This window comes from Parasteatoda tepidariorum, chromosome X2 (genome assembly GCF_043381705.1).
Source record: "Parasteatoda tepidariorum isolate YZ-2023 chromosome X2, CAS_Ptep_4.0, whole genome shotgun sequence".
Lineage (NCBI taxonomy): Eukaryota > Metazoa > Arthropoda > Arachnida > Araneae > Theridiidae > Parasteatoda > Parasteatoda tepidariorum.
Window position 1 is genome coordinate 16,116,414 of NC_092215.1, and position 22,632 is coordinate 16,139,045.

At 31.1% G+C, this 22,632-nt stretch overlaps 1 protein-coding gene across 2 annotated transcripts in view; it reads left to right on the forward strand.

The window, feature by feature from the left end:
• The window catches only part of LOC107442095 (glutamate receptor ionotropic, kainate 2-like), a 113,522-nt gene extending 92,853 nt beyond the window's left edge, over positions 1-20,669 (forward strand). For both annotated transcript variants that reach the window (XM_043056707.2, XM_071188082.1), the window contains 6 exons: positions 4,975-5,178; positions 8,191-8,552; positions 10,326-10,524; positions 14,477-14,699; positions 16,390-16,661; positions 19,812-20,669. In XM_043056707.2, coding sequence (XP_042912641.1) covers positions 4,975-5,178; positions 8,191-8,552; positions 10,326-10,524; positions 14,477-14,699; positions 16,390-16,661; positions 19,812-19,955 — 1,404 coding nt within the window. In that variant the 3' untranslated portion in view covers positions 19,956-20,669. The remainder of the gene's footprint in view (positions 1-4,974; positions 5,179-8,190; positions 8,553-10,325; positions 10,525-14,476; positions 14,700-16,389; positions 16,662-19,811) is intronic.
• The last annotated feature ends 1,963 nt before the right edge of the window (positions 20,670-22,632 follow it).

Genomic DNA, 22,632 nt, shown 5'->3' on the forward strand with positions numbered 1-22,632 from the left:
AAAATTTATTTTTAATTAATAACAAATGCATAAAATTAAAATGCTTTTAAAATTTTCACTTTACCAAAAAGAAAAGATAACACCCTTTAAAATCTGTTTAAATCATATCTGCAGTTAGATTTATTAAAAATATCACATTGATTGAGAAATTTGGTTTTGAGAAAAACGTATTTAAGTTTAAAAGTCAGTAATTTAGATTTTGAGTACTTATAGGCATTTCTAGGCTAAGTATTCAGTAATAAGTATGTTCTCTGAAAATTACATCTCGAAAAGTGCTACTATCAATTAATCTCTTCATGAACTGCTTTCTAATTATTCGTAAAATATACGTGAATTATAGAAAATTAAATTAATAAAAATTTTCAGCATTGTTAATTGCTGGGTTTGTATATTACTAAGCATCATACAAAAAACTGTCTATTCCCAAATTACCTTTTTTATCGTCTCAGAGCGCGCGATGCGCTATTCACATCACTGATTGAAAACTGAGGGTCGTGGTTCAATCCTGGACGTTGACTAAACTTGTGGCATGTATTAGGTGTGCATTAAGTGTATCTTGGCAAAAGCCCTTCCGCAAGTGTGATGTACAAGCTTTGAGATGGGGTTTGCCGAATCGCCTATCAAATCTCATGAAGTCTAACCACGGAGGTGAAAAAAATGACGCATTCATAAAATGGTTAAGTTATTGGCTACAGCCGGGAGTTTTCTAATATTTTTCTAGAACATACGTGTTCGACATACGAGGAATGTTGGAACATATGAACAATTGAATGAATGAACGTACGAGAAATGTTTAAAGAGATTTTTTTAATCAGTTTCAAAATTGCATTTTTCTGTTCCGACATACATTTAGAACGACGTAATAAAACATATTTTAATTATCAGAATTTTTTTCTGAATTGTTGCATTTAATAAATCCTTGTTCATCTCTGGGAGAATCCTTTTCGAATATCTGCCATTTCAAGATTTATTATGAATTCTTCTCGAATCCAAAAGATGGCATAGCTCCTTTTGTAATTCTTTTTGGTGAAATTTTCTTACTCCATTAAAGCTAGACTACGTCTCTGGAATGTTGCTCATGAATGTTATTCATAGTATTTACATTTATATAGCCTAAATGGGCCCTATTTAAAACTGACTGACTCTTATTTATGGTCTTATTTATGACCAATATTTCATGCCCGTTAATCAGCCCACATTTATAGAATATACAAATTTGTACAATTCAGTTTATATTTTAAATCCCTAATTGCCTGGGAACAACCTATCTAGATCATTTAGACCAAACCCTAGACATTCCAAACTTGGCTCCTTTGATCTACATTAATTTCCCAGTTCAGCTTTACTGTTCAACCAAGGTATGATCAAATATATTTGTGTGCCCAAGCTTATCTAGATCCGTTGAAACAAAACCTGGCCATCCCAAGTTTGGTCTCTCAATGTACGTATTTATAGAATCTTAATTAAGCCATACTGGGCCCCAAGATAAAATTATAAAATTATTGCGAGGGTTATTATAAATTTAGTGTTTGGATATAATAAATTTTGTCCATATGCCTATATGTACATGGATATGAATATAAAAACTGTATGGGTAGCAGCGTAAATGGCAATGTGTATCTTCAATGAGGGATTTACATCACTTTTGAAGATCATAAACATTTTAGGAATCCCTGTTGGAAATATTGCTAAAATATTTACTGGCTCAATGGACAATCAACTCATTGAAGCTGCAAATAGTTGGTCATCAAATTCACCGAAAGAAGCCAGAACTACCCAGAGAATACAAAGTTTGGCTGAAAATCAATTTCAAGAGGAAGAGAAGGGTTTATTATATGGTGCTTGTATAACAGATTAGGTGTAAGTACTGGAAATATTAATTATATATTAAAAGCTGTTTTTGAAACTTTAAACGCGTTTTTCTCAAAACTATTATAAGAGAACTCCACAACTCACGTTAATCTTTTTAAAGTGGTATGACGAACTATGGTGAAAATAAATGGTAGTTTTTATTCGCTCATTGAACAGCTTCTGAACTTGGATTTCAAAATCATGAATGAAACGGAGCTTTTACTTAGAAACTGAAAAGTTATAGTTTTTTGCAACATCTTATAATTTTTTAACAACCCGCCTTGTATTATTATACTCCAATGAAATAAAAAAATTATTTTTTAAATTTTTTACTCATGGTGTTAATCTAAAAGAGTTTATTTTAAACTAGGTTAAATTATTAAGAAGAAATTGAAAACGATTCCAAATTCTTATAGATTCAGTAGAAAAAATATCACGCCTCTGATCAAACAAAGGGTAAATTATCGAGTTCTGACAAAAAGTAAATAGTTTAGAAATTTTTAGAATACAAGGTCAGTATAAAAATTTTCTCGAAAACATGTAATTTTTCTTAGCACAATGTACTTTTGAATTGTTATATAAAAATTAAAAACTTTAGCTACGAATTTTTTGCATGAGTTTTTGAAAAAAAATTTATTTTTTTGACACACTTGTACTTGTTTGCTGAAGGTAACTTAGATACTCGACTCTTTCACGACCTTCAAATTATCTGTACTAGTTAAATAAAATATTTCCTCGATTCTAAACCTGTTATCTAAAAGCATAACCTGTACTCTCTATTTTTGAAACAGTACTTCTTCTACGAAGGACTAAATAATTATACGTCACTACAATAGCGAAGTGAACTTCTTCCTATACTAGATGGAATTCTTATCATTTTTACACCCTTTCTAAACGTTCGGGCTTTATTTAAAATAAAATATTTCCTAAACTACTCTAGTTCCAGAAATTTTGGAAAATCAACCTAGTTTAGATTTGTTTTAGTGCAAACTGAAAGCAAAAAAAGAATTAACAAGACATTTGGAAAAATCGAACTTTAAATATCAATTTCATCAATAAAGTGAGTAAGATCCACGCGCACACAGAGGGAGCGGGTGGGAAGCAAGAGACTTACGGGAGGCAAACGGTTATATATTAGCATACACATGCGCAGAGATGACGTGCGCGTGTCAATGCAAGGGTAGGGAATTTCACTTCCCGTATGCCTCGTATTTTCCGCTCGCTCTCTTAAATGTGCGATGAACAGTGTATTATGCATCCTTCCTGATATAAATCCATTCCCTGTTTTATTACCAGGCTTGGACAGCCTACCTCATTCTGAGTTTACGACTATCAACTCCGACTTACGACTGGCAATCCGTAGCCTAGTAATTTTGAATACAATCCAGAAGACAAGAGAACTCCTGGGTCAAGCACTTGGAGAAACTAGCCTTCGTGGAGGAATTTTTGATGGGACTAACCCGTATTTACACTACACTGAAAGGAAAACAACAACAAAAAACACGGTTAGCCTGACTGAAAGGGGACTCTAACCCATAATCTGTCGACCACTGGGGATATTTTACGTCAGCACTGTGGTCGGTGTAAGCCGAGAGCAGAATTCGTTACGATCAGCGAACGTTGGGATTCGAATCTGGGTATAGGGAAATGAGCTCTCTATCCCCTAGGCCCCGCAGCTTTCTAATAACTACATAGCACAATATAATATCCCATTAAAATCCCCCACGAAAAAAAATAAGGCGTAGGGGAGAGTGGGGTCAATTGTAACAGGGTAGGATTGTAACAGAGCAAAAATTTCGAGTGTCGGGTTCTAGAATTGGTTCCTAGGTGGCGCGCATGGTGTATTAAATAAATCTACATGTACAGCCCTGCTAACAACCATTTTTATGTACTTTTGAAAGAGTTACATCACAAAAGATATTTTCACGCCACGCAAGTACTTTTTTTGGTATTAGAATATTATATTGTAACAAAGTAATTTTNACTGTACATCCCTTCTAACAACCATTTTTATGTACTTTTGAAAGAGTTACATCACAAAAGATATTTTCACGCCACGCAAGTACTTTTTTTGGTATTAGAATATTATATTGTAACAAAGTAATTTTGTTTAAACAAATAAAAATTATTAATCGAACATGTAAGTAGACACCTTAATTAGCATTTCTATAAAAAAAAGTTTTGTTAATTAACTAGCATTGTTTTTAACAAATGAAGCTGAAATGGCGTCTTTGTAACAATAAGTAAAGGGACGATTGTAACAGCTGAATATAAATAATCTTATGTTCACAAACCATTACTTAACTCTTCAAGAACCACCAATAGTTTCCTATATCATTTATTTTATGTTGCATGTGCATTATTTTATTTGTCACTTTTCACAGCATAAATTAAAATTTTTAACCCCTTAAAGTTAAAAGTTTAACCCTTTAGGTCTCTGCTCATTATTATTTTTACTCCTAAAATATCACTACTATTTTGATCAATAAAAAAATATATCACAACTATGATAATATGTATAATTAACTATGTTTTAGTTGAATTTATGAACTGTTACAATTGACCCCGTAAGTGGGGACAATTGTAACAAGTGCACGACTGTCAAAAATTGTTAATAACTAATATAATAACATTTAAAATAAGGTATTTATTTTTTTTTCTAGTAGAGGATAGTCTACTTTACTCGTCTGTCAATTAATACTAATAATATATTGGATTTTTTGTTAGTTAAAAATAGTTAAGTAAAAAATGTTACAATTGACCCCAATCTCCCCTACTCCATAAATCCGCTAAAAGCCTCCATCTCCCCTCTAAGCATCCATCTTTCATATTGTAATCGATTTCTATTTGCAAACCAAAACTCTCCTTCTTAATACTGAAAAAGGTTCCTTACACTCGACCAAACTCTTATTTTCAATTACTTTCATGGCATATGGACCTTCTTATTTCAATAAGCCACACGAAGACTTAGAACTTGTTTAGTAGACTAATGCATGGAATGATTCCTACAATGCTGTATATCATATTTCTTCAGTAAAGAGAACTATTCACAATCTGACATTTGAAAAAGTTGAATAAATCAGTTTCTTATGTTCTTTATTTATGTTCTATCTTTCTTTCTAGAACTCCCCTTATGCTATGCTAAAAGACTCAGCTGAAAAACTTACAGGCAACGCACGATATGAAGGTTTCTGCATTGATCTCATTGATCATTTAGCCAAACATTTAGGTTTTAAATATATTATTAAAGAAGTGGCAGACAGAAAATATGGCATCAAAAATGAGAATGGAGAGTGGAATGGCATGATTGGTGAACTTATTAGAGGAGTAAGTTTATTTCTCTCAATTGATTGGTTAGAAATATCATCAAAGAAATACAAGAAATCAAATTAAAATTTGGTATGAGTTTTTACCATAGTTATAGAATGAGACAAAACAAAACACTATTAATAATTCCCGAAATATTTTTTATTAACAGGTATGTTATGGATTTTAGCGTGTATTTTTCAATTTATAAAACAGAGGAAAATGTCTTAATTGGGTTGGCAACTAAGTTCCTGCCGTTTTTTTTTATTTCTTTATTATATTTTATTTCATTTTATTTTTTCCCTTTTTAGCAGTCCTGGGGTCACTAAGTGTTTTTTGGCATATTAGATCATTCAAAAAAAAAAATCATGTTTTGAAAAAATCCAATTCTATCTTTTGTTTCTTGTTCGAGTTAATTTTTGCTAAAAATCATTATAATGGGGTATCAAGTTGAGAAAAGTTTGCATTTTTGACACCTTCTTCTTTTTGCTTTTAATAAATAATTAAAGGCAGCAAAGCTGCTCGTGAAATTTGTGCTGTGAATGAAGTGAAAGACAGAGCTAAAAGAAATGCCAGTGATTGGTATGCCAAGTTTACACAGCGAAGTTTTGATTTCAAATACGCGATTCATTCTGGCTAGCCCAGGTGAGTTCGATAAACGAAATCTTGAAAATCTTGTTGAACGTTGGGAAGAAGTTGTACTGTATATACATTTAATGTATATACATTCGTTATTAATTAGTTGGTAGTCTTAATTGAAAAAGCAATGATATGAATATTGAAAATTTTATGGTGGGAACTTAATTGCCTCCCAGTATTAAAAATCAAATTAAATTTTAGCATGAGTTTTACTATACTTAAAGAATGATGCAAAAAAATAAGAAAAAGAATAATATTTTATGATAACAGAACTTTTGTGCATTTCATAATGCATTTTTAATTTTATTAGCAAGAGAAAAAAAAGTTATAATTGTATAATAACTTGCTATCAAAAATCCTTAAATTAAATCTAAAAAACAATCAACTTTAGTACTGTAAAGCAGGAATCATTTTTAACTCACTTAATTTTCGATTCAAATTTCCTTTAGAAAAAAAATTTTAATAATTGACCTTCTTTATTTGTGTTAGTAACCGGAATTTTTTAAATTACGAGAAATATCATTAGAGTAAAACCCAAAAGAATATGACAAAATTTAGAGTTGTTTACGTGGTGGACCCCGTTTCAATTCTGAAAAAAAAATATATTGTCCGTCTATTCTATTTCATAATTTTCTTTTCACTGCTATGAGTAATGATATTTCTCAGAATAATAAAAATTTGCTAACTATACTCTGTTACAAGTTAATAAAAAACCATTATCCCTTTGGAGAGATAGCAAAAGATGAAACTTTTGGATAACCTCTTATCGTTTTGAGCTCCTTTTAAAAAAAAAAAAATTGTGCTAATACAACTGAGAAAGTTGCTTGAAACCTTTTAAATTTTTAAGACATTCAAATGAAGCTTTCATCATTAGTTATCAAATACGATTCCCTCATAATTATGAAAAAACATTTTAAATATTCTCTGCGCATGCGCAGTATAAAAAAACTAGCTTAAATGCTCATATCTTGCGCAGGTTTTAACGATTTTTTTTTTAATTTTAAATCAACAATTTTGTAATTAATTTTAAATTTTTCCTTAAATTCTGTTAATTCCACTGAATATTTATGAAGTTATAGCAAAATAGCGGTGTATAAATCAATGTTTCAAACCCCCAAAATTTCACGAAAAACAGAGTATCGACTTAAGATCGGATATCGATGAAATATCGATATATTACAAACAATGAGGTATGAATAACTCTGTATCAAATACCTATACAGATTACCCCTTTCAAAAACTATTTTAAATATGTTATTTGCTTTTAATCTTGCTCTGTGTTTTCTCTTATCATATTTTCGTTACATGCAAAGCTTTCTTTAGAAAAATAAAATAAGTTAAGATAAATTGTTTTAATAATATTTAAAAAAATTCAACACAATGAAATCTTTTAAAACATACCATAAAGTTACAAATTTAAAGATCCCAGAATATCATCTGTGTTGGATTCTTTAACGTTACCTGGGTTGTCACACGGATCCCACTTAACAATGGGTTATACTTCCTCTTCATTTGCAGAATCCTTCAAAAAATTTACCTCAGCCCCTCAGTTTTCAAAATTTCGCATTTTTTATAATATTATGCAATAACATTTGAATCTACATTTCGCAACTCGTCTGGTATCATTTGGCGCATGACTTCTATAGGAATAATAATCGACTTACCGACAGTAGTCAACTTATACATCCGACATGCCAGAAATTTGCCATCTCGTAATCAAAAATAGGAAGTCGACTTTTACACCGAGGTATACGGTAAGTAAAGCGACATGTTAAATTTTAGTATAAATTGGCTCATTTTTGAAGCTAATTGGCAAAACACTGTTTTGAGAAAACGTCATTTAAAAGCTTATGAAAACTTATTAGAACTTCAAGCATTTTACACTATTAGAAGCATGAATTAAAATAATGATATGCTTATTATGAATGGTAATAATTGCATTAACATGTAAAAATCTATAAAATTGTCAAATTTGATGAAAAAATTAATTGCGAAAAATAAGTGACTAAGCTTACAAAACATATTGGAACTATTTGAGCTACATTCATTTTACTTTATACTTCCAACATCCATACATAGATATGCGTATTGTACAAAGTAATAATTACACAAACATGTACAAAACTATAAAAGGGCCAAATTTGATGCCGAAATCAATTACGAAAAATAAGTGACTAAGCTTGCCAAAACTTGTTAGAACTATTTGCATGTCATAAATTATAATTATGACATCTGTGCTTAGACATGAGTATTATGGAAAGTAGTAATTGCATTAACATGTAAAAAACTACAAAAGTGCCACATTTGGTGACAAAATTAATTGCGACAAGCAAGTGAATCAACGACAGAATTTTTTTTATTTCCATAAATTTGAAATTAATCTTTATTTTTCAGGATGCTGATATTGCAATTGTAGATCTCACAATCACATCTTCCCGAGAAGAAGCGGTAGATTTCACAATGCCTTTCATGAATACTGGCATCAGTATACTTTTCAAAAAACCTACAACCAAAGTGACAACTTTATTTTCTTTTCTATCCCCTTTCTCAATGGAAGTTTGGATTTATGTTATGGGAGCCCACATTGGAGTAAGCATAACGCTATTCTTAGTGGGACGATTAAGCCCATATGAGTGGGATAATCCACATCCCTGCCGACAGGATGAACAAGTTCTTGAGAACAGTTTTAGTTTAATGAATAGCTTATGGTTTACAATAGGATCTCTTATGCAACAAGGATCTGATCTGGCTCCTAGGTCTGTATAAAATCTTAATTAAATAAAATTATTCCTATTTTATTTAAGACATATAGTACACAAAAAGAATCAACACCCTGAAAAACTTTTGATGTACAGACCGCATTATTACGTAGGAGTTAGGAGTCAATCTTAATGATTCGAAGGCCTAATCTTAAATATGCTCATTATACAGTTCACCATGCATGCTCATTATACATTTATACAGAAAAGAGAACCAACACCTTGAAGAACTTTTGATCTACAAACTACATTATTACGTAGTAGGAGTCTATCTCAATGATTCGAAGGCCTAATCTTGAATGTGCTCATTATACATCTTATTATGCATGCTCATTGTACATTTATACAGACAAAAATTTAATTGCGAAAAACTTTATGTATACTTTTGTTAAATAAAATACATTTTAAGGGCTATGGGCTCTTCATCTTTAAAATATAGGGGTTGCCACAATCTGGAAAACAGTTCTATTAGTTTAATGGTGTTTTTCGAAGCTCTGTGGCCAAGGAAAATAAAAAAACAACAGTTTGAATACCGTAAACTTGAAGCAATGCGTTGATTTTAAACTCTATATATAATATTACCAAAAAAAACTACCTGGGCTTTAAAACAGAGAAATAACTTAAATATTTTTAAAAATATTAAACTTTTTTAAAAATCGCCAATTTGGCGACATTTTTCCACCCAGATGAAAAGTATCGAACTCCTGCCTTATTTTCAGATTTTGCATACGGTCTGGGAAACTCAGGAATGTCTCCCAGACCATCGCCAATGACCCATTGTGCAGCTTTTGTGCGACGTAAAGTACCTACCTACCAGTTATTAAAGTTTTTTTTTATCACATCCTCTTCTCGTTAGTGGTTATAAAAATGGCAACACATAAAAAAAAGTGCAGCATCACAATTTCTGTTTTACTCCGTTTTATGTTTTTTACTGTCAGGGCTTGATTTCTATCAAAAAAAGTGGGTGTTGTCATTTCAAAATTTTGACATTTGAAACTGTAACCGTGAGAACTACGCCATCGTTTTTAAGGTCATTTTTGAGCGAATGGATTATAAGCACAAAATTCTATTTTGCTCTCTGAAATGGTATACTCTTCTGAGGGTCGGAGAGCGGGGGTAATTATTTACCCTTTTTTATACATTACCCTTTTTTCATATATAGCAAAATATGTAATGCGCGAAAAGAAAATAAATAAAGAAATTAACATAGCATCCTGAATAACGAAGCATTAATTCAATCTGCCTAAAAAGTTCTCGGGATAGGGTGAAATACGCAAAAAGTTGGAATAGCAATAAGGGGCTCAAACTTTCAACCGCGCTCCTAACGAAACAATTGCAACCTATTTCCGGGATTGCGACTACCCTCCCCCCCCCCATATTTTGAGGGTCAGAAATCCAAATCCGTAAAAAAAAGGTATATTTATTCAGTACGGTTTTGTGCTTAATTTTGTAATTTAAAATATCGTCCATATTTGTGTTCACACTCGCGAACAATTAAGATAGATAGTACGTGAAATTCCAATTATTAAATCAAACTTTATTCAGGCTATCTCGTTTTTTTTTCCTTCTTTTTTTGTTAGTACTGTAGTACAATTAAAATTACATGTTTCAAAAAAAAAAAAAACTTTTTTTTTTTGGAAGAAAAGGAAGAGATTTCTCTTTAAAAAAATATGTTTTTAAATAAACTCATTTGAAATATTTATCTTTTTATATTTATGTATACAAAGTGAAATAACTAAATGCTTATATTGAAAACTGAAATATTTTTAGGGCAATGTCAACGAGAACCATTGCAGGAATTTGGTATTTTTTCACATTAATAATGATTTCATCCTATACAGCCAACTTGGCAGCCTTTTTAACAGTAGAAAAAGTTATCTATCCTGTAGAAAGTGCAGAAGATTTAGCAAAGCAAACCAAAATTAAATATGGTTGCTTAGGAAGCGGCTCAACAAAAGCATTTTTCAAGGTAAACATTGTTTTCATATTTTATTTCAATTTAGTTTACCGAATCATGATACTCTAATTTTCCTAAAAGACTGTTTTTCGAAGGCGTCTTATAAAATTAAGTTTTTTCAATCGAATAATATGAAATTTTTATAACAATTACTGGCATTTTAAAAGTAAAAAAGGTTTACCAAATCAGTTTACCGAATCATGATACTCTAATTTTCCTAAAAGACTGTTTTTCGAAGGCGTCTTATAAAATTAAGTTTTTTCAATCGAATAATATGAAATTTTTATAACAATTACTGGCGTTTTAAAAGTAAAAAAGGTTTACCAAATTAGTTAACCGAATCATGATACTCTAATTTTCCTAAAAGACTGTTTTTCGAAGGCGTCTTATAAAATTAAGTTTTTTTAATCGAATAATAGGAAATTTTTATAACAATTACTGGCATTTTAAAAGTACAAAAGGTTTACCAAATTGGTTTACCGAATGATGATACTTTAATTTTCCTAAAAGACAGTTTTTCGAAGGCGTCTTATAAAATTAAGTTTTTTTAATCGAATAATATGACATTTTTATAACAATTACTGGCATTTTAAAAGTAAAAAAGGTTTACCAAATTAGTTTACCGAATCATGATGCTCTAATTTTCCTAAAAGACTGTTTTTCGAAGGCGTCTTATAAAATGAAGTTTTTTCAATCGAATAATATGAAATTTTTATAACAATTACTGGCATTTTAAAAGTAAAAAAGGTTTACCAAATTAGTTTACCGAATCATGATACTCTAATTTTCCTAAAAGACTGTTTCTCGAAGGCGTCTTATAAAATTAAGTTTTTTCAATCGAATAATATGAAATTTTTATAACAATTACTGGCATTTTAAAAGTAAAAAAGGTTTACCAAATTAGTTTACCAAATCATGATACTCTAATTTTGCTAAAATACTGTTTTTCGAAGGCGTCTTATAAAATTAAGTTTTTTCAATCGAATAATATGAAATTTTTATAACAATTGTTAAAGTTTTAAACAATTGTTAACATTTTAAAAGTAAAAAAGGATTGAAAATCGGTTTTAAAATATATAAATACTTATCGTTCCGGTTATATAATTCTATCTGTCCTCATAAGAATGAGCAAAAATTTAGAGCTATTCATTAATTTTCATGATTTTCTACGTAAAAATAAATCATGACGAATCGGTGATTTTTGTTTTTATTTATTTATTATTTGAAACATTTGTAGTGGTTAAAGTTAAGCAAATTCTTTTCGTCAATTCCTGTTCCGGACTGACCACCATTATTTTATATTTTTGAATCCTTCTCAAAAGTAAAATAAAAAAAAGAATGCGCTTTAGGAATCATAAAATAATATTTACGGAATAAGGAAACAAAAAAATTTTTTATCGAAATCTAATACGGGAACTGAAATAGGGGACTGAAAATATTAATACATTCGTGATTTAAAAAAAATATAAAGAAGTTGAAATGTGATTTTCAGAAACACCTTCGAGTTTTTTATTCAATCAAACAGGTCTCAGAACAAGAAAGAAAATTCGTAAGATTTCAATATCGTTTTTGTTTTATCCTCACTTCGAACTTGTGACCCCTAATGTAGTATAATCTTTTTGACTTCATATATGACAGTGATTTTCAAAATATATACTGAGTGCTGGCCAAAAATAAGCTCAAACAAAAAATTTTAATATATAACTTTATTAAATAATAATTAAATTAACAAAATATAACAAATAATAATAAGCGTAGACTTTTACTAACAAATAAATTTAATTGGTTTTAAAGTGGCCGCCTTTTGCAGCGATGCAAACGTTTATTGAATTATTCAACTATGTTCTGAATTTTTGTGTGGTTTAGTGCAAACCATAGATTCTGAAATGGGCCATACACTGTAATCCATGGGATTGAGATCTAGCGAGTAGGATGGAAATTCTTCAGATGATATCATATCCGGAAAATGTACCTTGCACCACTCTTACGTCTTTTTGGCCTTGCGAGCTAGTGCAGGGTCTTGTTGAACTGTCCAATTTACATTGCCAAAGTGCTTTTTGGCCCTCAGAAGAACAACTATTAGAAAGTTCCGCTGGTACACTTTTCGATTTATTTTAACGCCTTCATCCTCAAAAACCAGTGGCGTTTTGCCACTTGCGCTAATTCCGCATCAGACCATGACAGACTTCTGATTTTTAATGATGTTCACCAACTGCCAAATAGCTTGAAGCGTTTACAGACCAGATCTAATCATTTTGGAAGTTATGAGCTTGTCGAACGGCAAAGAACTTCTCGTCAGTGATGCGGAATCTCTCCCAGCACTGACTTGTGGCCTACTGCTAAAAATTTCAATAAACATTTGCCTCTCCGCATCGCTTTAATTGAAGGCCACTATGAAACCAATTAAGTTTAATTATTAGTAAATCATTACTTTTAAAAAAGTTATATTAACACTTTTTTTCATGGCTTTTTTGCTACACTCTGTATTTAGAGAGGTAACAACGTAACGTATTGTAAAATTACATCATGTTCTCAAAATGTTATTTTAACAAAAGAAGTCAGGAAATTATTGAACAATGTTATACAAGGAAAAATTATGTTCCATATCTTCGCAAAATTAGTTATTGTGTGATATAGATGATGCATAATTCTATACTTCATTTTAACTATTCCCGAGTCAAAATTCTTAATGGTCCCATCGAAACATTTTGATGGTTCATGATGGTTTCAGTGCGATTCAAGATGGACCAACATCATTTGATGATCACCATCATCCAAAATTTTCTATTATGCGTTCATAGTTATTGATATGCATGCAAACTTCCATTATTCCATGGTGAAAAATTCTATTTTAATACTATGATTGTTAACCATCAAGAGTAGTTTGATTGTAATAGACTAACAATCTGTGATGTTCCATAATGGTTCCAACTATACATTTCCATGATGGTTTAATAGGAATTCTTGTTTGTTCTCATGAATATACCGTCAAAATAATTTTTTTTTATGTTGAACCATCTTAAATCTGTCCGAATTCCTACATTGGAATGATGGTTGTTAATGATCGTTTCAACATTTGATTTCTAAGATACTATGATGGAAATTTCTGATGGTTCATTATGAACAAACCATCAAAACAAGTTGCTATTCTTATGTTGGACCATCATAAATCTGTCCAAATTCCTACATTGGAATGATGGTTGTTAGTGATCGTTTCAACATTTGATTTCTAAGATACTATGATGGAAATTTCTGATGGTTCATTATGAACAAACCATCAAAACAAGCTGCTATTCTTAAGTTGGACAATCATAAATCAGTCCGAATTCCTACTTTGGAATGGCGGTTAGGTTACCATCAAAAATATAATGATTCATGATAGAATTAATGATGGTTACTATCAAGATTGTGTTGGTCCATCGATGGAAAACCATGTAAAATTTTGACTCGGGTTTCCACTGTCGAAGTTAGAAAATGTAATATTGCTCTACTTAATTATATTTATTTGTTTAAATTATAAATAAAAATAGTTTTATAGATGGATAACTAGAAACAATTATTTTCATTAGATGCTTCACTTCTCTCAGTTTTAAAATTATTCAATCTTAATATTTCGAAATCATTTTGTTTCATGATATTGTGTGGGAGATAATTTAAGATAGGATTATGTCTAGGAAAAAAAGGAAAAGGAAAAGAGAAAAAACGAGGGGGATTGTTCTTTTTTTTGTTTTCTTGCCCCCCCCCCCTAATTTTAAGTTGTTATTCTTGCTAAATCAGCTGTTTAAAGAATTTAAAGTACGATGGTTTAATTTGAAATAATATATAATTTTACAGTATAAACCATTTCACCGTGGTTATAAGAATACTGATAATAACAAAATCATTACTTTTTTTCCTTCAGACAAAACGATTTCTTTATTATCAAACATTTTATTTAAGATGCATATATTTTGTTTTTCAATAGGAGTCAAAGATTCCTACTTATCAAAAAATGTGGAATTTTATGAACAAACATCAAGAAGTGTTCATGTTAAACAACGAAAAAGGAGTCCAACGTGTCATGCAAGGCGATTATGCATATCTTATGGAATCAGCATCTATTGAATACATTACCGAGAGAAACTGTAATCTTACTCAAATTGGAGGCTTACTAGACTCGAAAGGCTATGGCATAGCCACGAGGAAAGGTAAATTTACTATGAACTACTACTAAGATTTTCATTTTATGACGTAGCTAAGCTGGCTGTTAATCGAACTTAAAGCCAAAACGCTAATATTTTCCTCATAAAAACCTCTTCCTTGCTCTGAATATAAACAAAAACCTGTTCTGAAGCATGCGAATGAGTTTTTCTCTTCCTCATAAATAAAGAAAGCAAATCTCGTTGCGTAATAAAACCAATTGAACCTCTTTCCTTGATTTGGAGATCACCTTACTTATGAGGCCTATTATGAGGCAAGCAAACATTCGTAACGAAACGGTTAAGGGGCTCCATCCCATTCGCGTTGTGTATTACAACAAGTCCAAAATGACGACGCAGCTAAAGAAAATTCATTATACAGTCTCCAAAACTAAGTTTCACTTACATTGTGAAATCAAAGTTCAAATATTTTGATAAGAACATTTAGTCCACCATCAGTCAGAAAAAAAATATCACACTGTTAGTTGAAGTTGTAGTTGTTTATATACTTAGCACTAGGGATGAACAATGGGCTATTGATCATGGTCTAGGAAACATCCCTGAGGATGATCCAAAATCATGCCATCATAATTTTGATCCTCTGCGGAAAGGATGGCTCCCACGCTTTGGTAGCCCAATGATCTGCGTGTGAAGTCGAGAACTTTACGGTAGAAGAGTTTAACGGCGACCGATACTACACCCCCTCAGTCATTTCGCAGCGCGATCAAAATGGTTACCCACCCGCACACTGACCGTAGCCAGTGATACTTGACTTCAATGTTCTATAGTGAGTTGTGCCTGACAATCTGTGAAACATATCACCCTGGATAACATTTTTTCAACTGATCGGAACTCAAATTCCAAACTTAGTGGCTCAAAGGACTAACATCAAATATGTTAATCAATACCTACTAATTATTAAGTAAGTTACGGAATCAGACATAAGAAAAGTATTTTCTCTGAAAACATACATTTTCGAAGAATTTTGATTTATGACCACGAAAATAGAAGGGTAAAAAAACAACATGGAAGTAGAAAGCTACAAAATTATAAAACGTTATATCCTGACTCTCATTTTCCTGGCACTTTAATACAATAAAAAAATTGTTAACTGCATAATCTTTGTAAATTACACTACTCTCCATAGTTTATTTCATAATCTTCGTCGAACAGCTGACCCAATTTTTTAGGTTTACGACTATAAATGTTCAACTCCGTATCCTTGTAAATTTGAACCCAATCCAGAAGACACGGAAACTCCTAGATCAAGTAGGGGGAGAAATTTGCCTTTGTGGAGGATTTTTGTGATGGAACTAACCTGTATTTGTGTTGCATGGAGAGGAAAACCACGACAACCTCCCATGGTTAGCCTGACAGCAAGGGGACAATTACCCATAATCCGTCTACCACTGAGAATATTTTACGTCAGCACTGTGGTCGGCGCAAGCCGGATGCGGAATTCGTTTCTACCAGCTATTGCTGGAATTCGAACCCGGTACACCTCAATGGAAGGCGAGCATTCTATTCCCTGAACCATCACGGTTCCACTACTCTCCATATGTCATTAATCAGGGTTACTAAATGAATTTTTAAAAAAATAATAAACTATTCTGAAATTTGAAATTAAAAAAATTCCAGAATGTAATCTCGTCTAAGAATTATACATATATGTTTGATTACATAAAGTTATATATTGTAGGATCCACATATAGAACACCATTATCAAGCGGAATTTTAAAACTTCAAGAAGATGGTATTCTACATATTCTAAAAGAGCGTTGGTGGAAGCAGAAAAAGGGTGGCGGCAAATGTATGGATGATTCCAAAAAGTCATCTAGTGGAGTAACAGAGTTAGGCTTAGGAAATGTGGGAGGTGTTTTTGTTGTCCTTCTAACAGGTCTGGCTTTAGCTGCATTTGTTGCAGTTATTGAGTTCTTCTGGAAAGCAAGAAGACTTGCTCATGTTGATAGAGTAAGTACTTTTTCTAACCATTCAAAACTGTTAAAATCTTGAATCGAGATATACTTATCGAAGATAATTTTCTAAAACGTTTTTCGTCTATAAATGAAACAGTAGTAAAAATAACGATATACCACAACTAATATCCAGTACTATCTTTAAACATGGTCATAACTGGGCAGTGCCAAATACATTCCCAAGTGCATTGCTTTATAAATTTTAAAAAATATGTATTGAATAAAATATTTTATTGAATGAATCTAATAAATGAAATATATTCGATTAAATATATCTATTTTATTGAATTTGTAATCATTTTTATAAAACATTAATTATATTATGCGAGTACAGTACCAATAAATTACTTAAGTACTAAAGCGAAAGAAAATTATTTCATGAGTTTAAGTATACATTAGTTTAATGCAGAGTTGGCTGATTTAAGCCAATCTAGTTTCAGTTTTACATATATACCAAACGGGGTTTTTTTTAATCTTTTAGCTAATAACATTTTTTTTTTATTTAAGTACTTTTAATTTAACAAAATTAAATTTTAACATATATTTTTTCCCTTATGAGTCATTAAAGTTAATCTGCCTTACTTATAAATATAAATATAAATATTTCATTTTAAATGCTTACATATTGCTTTCCTGAAAAATATCTCTGTAGAACAAATTGATGTTAAAAAGTTTTAGGTTATAATTTATATCATAAAAATGATTAATTTTTTGTGTGTGAATTTTTTGCAGCTCAATTTTAAACAGTATGACATATTATACGGGTCCCCTTGGCTCTGGATACCATAAGGACGGCTCTTCTGCTAAAGTGCATTTTGAATAAAATAATGTTATTTCACAAAAGGATAAATTATTCACTGAGCTCAAAAATCAGTATTCCGAATATCCTAGTACTGTCGATACTTAAGTACATTACACTCCACATCGAAATTATTCGTGTGGATTATCCGTTATACGGTTTATTGACTGTCTGGGTTTTCGACAAATGGAAGATGTAAATGTAAGAATGATTTAAATACTATTCGTATTTTGTCTTTAGAAAATATTTTCCACTAAAATTTGTCTGTTCGAGATTTTGTTTCGTGATATTTTGTCCACTCGAAAATCTGTCCCACAAAATTTTGTCCGCTCGAAAATCTGTCCCACAAAATTTTGTCCGCTCAAAGATTCAATTCCGTGATATTTTTTCTACATGAGGTCCTGCACCTAGATATTTTTTGTCTGTGAGTAGAAATTGCATTGGATCTTCATCAGTTTCGTTTTTTCTTAATATTTATAACTTATGTGCTTTTTCAAAATTTCTTTAAAAAGGCTACTTACACATAAAAAAGAGATGTTTGAACATAGATAAATAGAACAGTTCATGTCTCCGTTATCCCCGTAACTTTCGTATCTCTTCATGTTTGGAATTTTTCCAATTATCCTCGAATTCTGAACGATAGATGCTCTTTCTGGATTTTGTTTTATTTAGCACTGCCAATCTCCTAGTCCCTCAGATAAGTTGAAGTATATCTTGCGCTAACAAAATCGACTGTCATCCTAACTACTGACATTTCATGGTCAGTTAGAATATATAGTTATAAAATATTACAGGGTTTTCAGCAGAATTTTGACTAATTTCAAAACTAAGAATCTTGGAAACAAAACGGTGTTAGAGGTTTATTATGAAAGCTATAAAACTTTTATACAGAAAGGTTTTATTTAAAAAATAGTTATAAAAGATACCCACATATGGCGGTGTAAGCTATCGATTACCAGAAGGATCAGTTTTAGCATTGAAACGTGAAACGAAATTGTAACTAATTGTTGACTACCATGTATTCTATTGGACATCGTCTGTTTCAGAGATAGAATATCACATATTAGATTACAGTTCAATGGCATTTCTATTTGCTTCAAGAACATCATAAAGCGTGTCGAGACATCTGTTGGCAACTTTTGAAACTAAATAATTCTAAACGTTATATATAAAATTTTTACCACTTTCACAATAAACATACTATTAGTTTCATTCCTCTATTATCCTTTGTTCCCGAAACTTTTAATTTTGAAATCAGTCAGTCCTCCACTAGACATCCAGTATAAGCACCTTAAAAGTGAAATATTATTAAAATTTTATAAAATGAAAGACGTTAATGTAGTACTTATTACTCATTAGGAAAATGGGTGACCTAGGTTTACATGTCCGTTCACGTTTTGACTAGATCATCAACTAAATTTGACTATCGTATGGCCCCAAGCAACGTGCGTGTGACGAAAGAGATGCTTAGAGGAGAAAAGAACGTGCGCCCGGGTCACCATTGTAAATAATCCAGTGTTATCACTATTGAAGGATGATGGCGGTTACATTTAACGAATATAAACTTTAATGTAATTAGCTTCTTGGTTATTAGTTTGCATACAAATCATGAGGTAGGTAAGTACTTAATTTAAATCGCACTAGAGCCGCACAATGGGCTATTGGCGACGGTCTGAGAAACATACCTGAGGATGATCCGAAGACATGCCATCGCAATTTTGATCCTCTGCAGAGGGGATGGCTCCACTGCTTTGGTGGCTCAACGACTTGCACACGAAGTCGAGCACTGTACGGTTGAATAATTTAGCGAGGACCGATACCACGTACCCTCTGTCCCTACGCAGGCTGATTAAAGTGATCACCCACCCGATTACTGACCGCAGCCAGTGACGCTTGACTTCGATGTTCTACTGGGAAACGTGTCTTTACGATCAGTCCACTGCGAGACTACAAAACATGAATTTGACTTTGGCGCGGCCCCAGGCAACATGCTGCAAAAATGAAGTCTGGTGGAAAAGGCACGAACCCCAGCAATGTGAGTGTGACGAGAGCGGTGTGTGGAGGGGAAAAAACGCTTGGCACCTTTTGCCGATTAAAAAAAGTTCGTAGTAGAAGTTGTAGTTCATGTTGCGAGCAGTGTCTCTGGCGCACGTAGCGCCATCTGTTAGACTCTGCTACACTTGAAATATTGTGGCGTTTTTAAAAGTCTATCGAAAAAAACATCTGATTAATGTGAGACATAAGTGATCGCCACGTTGTGATGATAATTTTTTCTCATTTGCAGTTAATCGTCATTACATAGATATTATATGATTTTAGTTTATATGTTTTAAATTTCAATTGCAGGAACCTCTATGTAAAGAGATGTTCCGTGAGCTAAAGTTTGCTCTTTCCTGTCGAAGCTCTACAAAACCAGTTATTGGAAGGAAACAAGACAATTGTGGAGAATTCAGAGTATCAACTATACCAGGATACAGTACCCAGTATTAAAAAATGATTTTTAGGTGCTTTTAGACATTCAAACAAAGTTGTATGAAGCAACTTGTGAGACAAACTCTCTTAGCTGACAAAGAATGTTGGGGCGTTTTATAATTACCATGGAACTTAAGAGTAGTCTTTTTTTATCACCAGTAACAAAATGGTTTTAGCCTCTTTTTCATTAGGTTAAAGTCATTCAGCCACCGAAACATTTATACATGTTAGATAAAGTTTTTATTATAACCGAACATAGACTGAAACATTTTGAAGGAAATTATTTGGTGGCATTTTTGCAATAACTATTTTATATAACTGAAAAATCTCATTTATCGTCTGTGTTCATACTGTAAGATATTTTAAATTACAATTATTCTATTGTTTGTGTAATTTTGAAACCTAATTTTCTTCTTTAATCCGATTTCGATGTACCTGAATAATATAAACACGAACTAAATTATTCAGTCCCGCTTCCATAGACTATAATTCGTTTATTTTATTTTTTTATTAAGTGCTCGCGATTACTTTTGTGAAATATTTAATTATAAGTCTACTATGCCTCATTTTTATAATTGCAAATGCTTAATTCGCAAACTAATAACTACGTAAAAATTGAGACGACAAAGTTTGTTTGTTTATATGGGAGCTATCAAAACCGTTCCTCTTAAATCTACCGCAGAATGCTAAATCTAAAGGGAAAAATATTTTCTAACACAATTATCTCAAAAAGCTGTAAATCGAACTTTAATCCTGTTTGCATTCTATAAAGAAAAATAAGATCGTATAATTGGTAAAATATATTTTTCCAATATATATATATATACTACCGGTCAAAAGTTNATATATATATATTTCAAAATTTCGCATTAATTTTTAAAGTTAAAATTACAGTTAAAAAAATAAAAAGTTTACTTTAAAAAAATCAAATTTAGAGGTACGAGACTTTTATTTATGGAATACAAAAAAAGAAGAGCATTGGAATTATAGATTGAACGAGTCAACAGATTAACAGATCAGAAATGAGCATTTTCCCCATAGACAGCGTTAGGCTCGAATTTTAAGATGGTCGGTAGTCAGTTCTTTAATAAAACCAACAAAAAAATGATAAATGGTTTAACATATAATGTAATGAAAATTAATATAGAACAATACCGATGCATTCAATTGATTATTTCCCTACAAAACTGTTCAGAATGAATTAAGAAAAATTTCGTAAAATTTTTATATTACAATTTTCCTAACGTATATTTTTACACTCATTTAATTAAGGTATACCTTAAAATTAACTATCAGATTTTTGAAACCTTTTTAAAGATTTCTGTTTTAAACTTCAGAGTATATATCCTTTCTTTTTTTTTCGTTTTAAAACCTGTAAGTATTAGTGGGTGCAAACTTACACAAGTGTATAATATCGTTGATGAGAAGGTAATAAGGAATTGCAACTTGGAAAAAAAACGAAAAAGGACTTCAAACTAAAAAAACTATTGAGACTATCATTTTCCTAAATTTTATTTGATTTTTCTAAAAATTGCAAGAACAAAAAATGAAATTTTAAATTTTTTTTCTATCTTTTTAATGGAAATACTATTGTTATTAAATTCAAATTTTAATGTAATAAAGGAAACTAATGAGATGTAACCAAGTTTGATGAAATATACAGCCAAAATCATTGAAAGATGTTTTTAAGATAACTTATTTTAGCAGCCACAACTATTGAAGTATGTTTCTAAAAAGAAAAATATTCAAAGATAAAATCTTTGAAATATATTCGTTTCTAAGATAATCTATATATTTACAGCTATAATCATTAAAATATGTTTCTAAAATTATTATTTAAGCCAAATTTATTGATTTTTATACAACCCAAACCGTTGATTTCTGCAGCTACGATGCATTTTCTAATAATGAAAAATCTAAATTTATCATTATTGAGAACATCGTTAGTTCATTAACTAAAAACTAAAACCACTGCATTAATAGGTGTAGTTTCTTTAATTTTACCAGTTAATTTTAACTACTGCTTAGCATTAATTTAATTTTTTCTAAATTATAATAAAATTAGCTTGAAAAATACAAATAAACTTCATTTTTTTTAAACTACGTGCCTCTAGAAATTGACGAAAAGAAATTTGTTTTCATAAATATTTCAATCATTTTAATTACGTCTAAAATCTCAAAGTGTCAAATACCGATTATTTTTCATACGAGCTTTAACTCTTAAATAACAAGACTGATACTAATAAGAAAAGAAAAGTTTTTTTTTTCTCAAAAATTATCAAATTTTGATTCTGCTCACTTTTGAGCAACAGTCTTACCTATCCCTTCCACCCACTCCATATGAATCTTCCATACTTGAAAGCTTGCGTGGCGTTACTTCAGTTGTCCTTGTACATCAACGCAATATTCAATTTAATTCTATTCTATTGTTAAAAGCAATGTAAAATGTCAACGCCATTTTCACGATTTTCATTGATTTTGCCTTCACGTAAGCAACAGTAAGCATTCATTACTTTTAACCTGAACTTGGTTTTGGTGATGGAAATTCAATTGAAGCATAATCAAGTTCCTATGCCCGACACTTAAACTTGGGGTTGCAATGTTAAGCTATTTCTTTTTAAAGCATATTGTGCACTGTTGCGTTTTCTTTTTTATATTTAATCTGAACTCATGAAAACGCTTGAGTTTTGCTCCT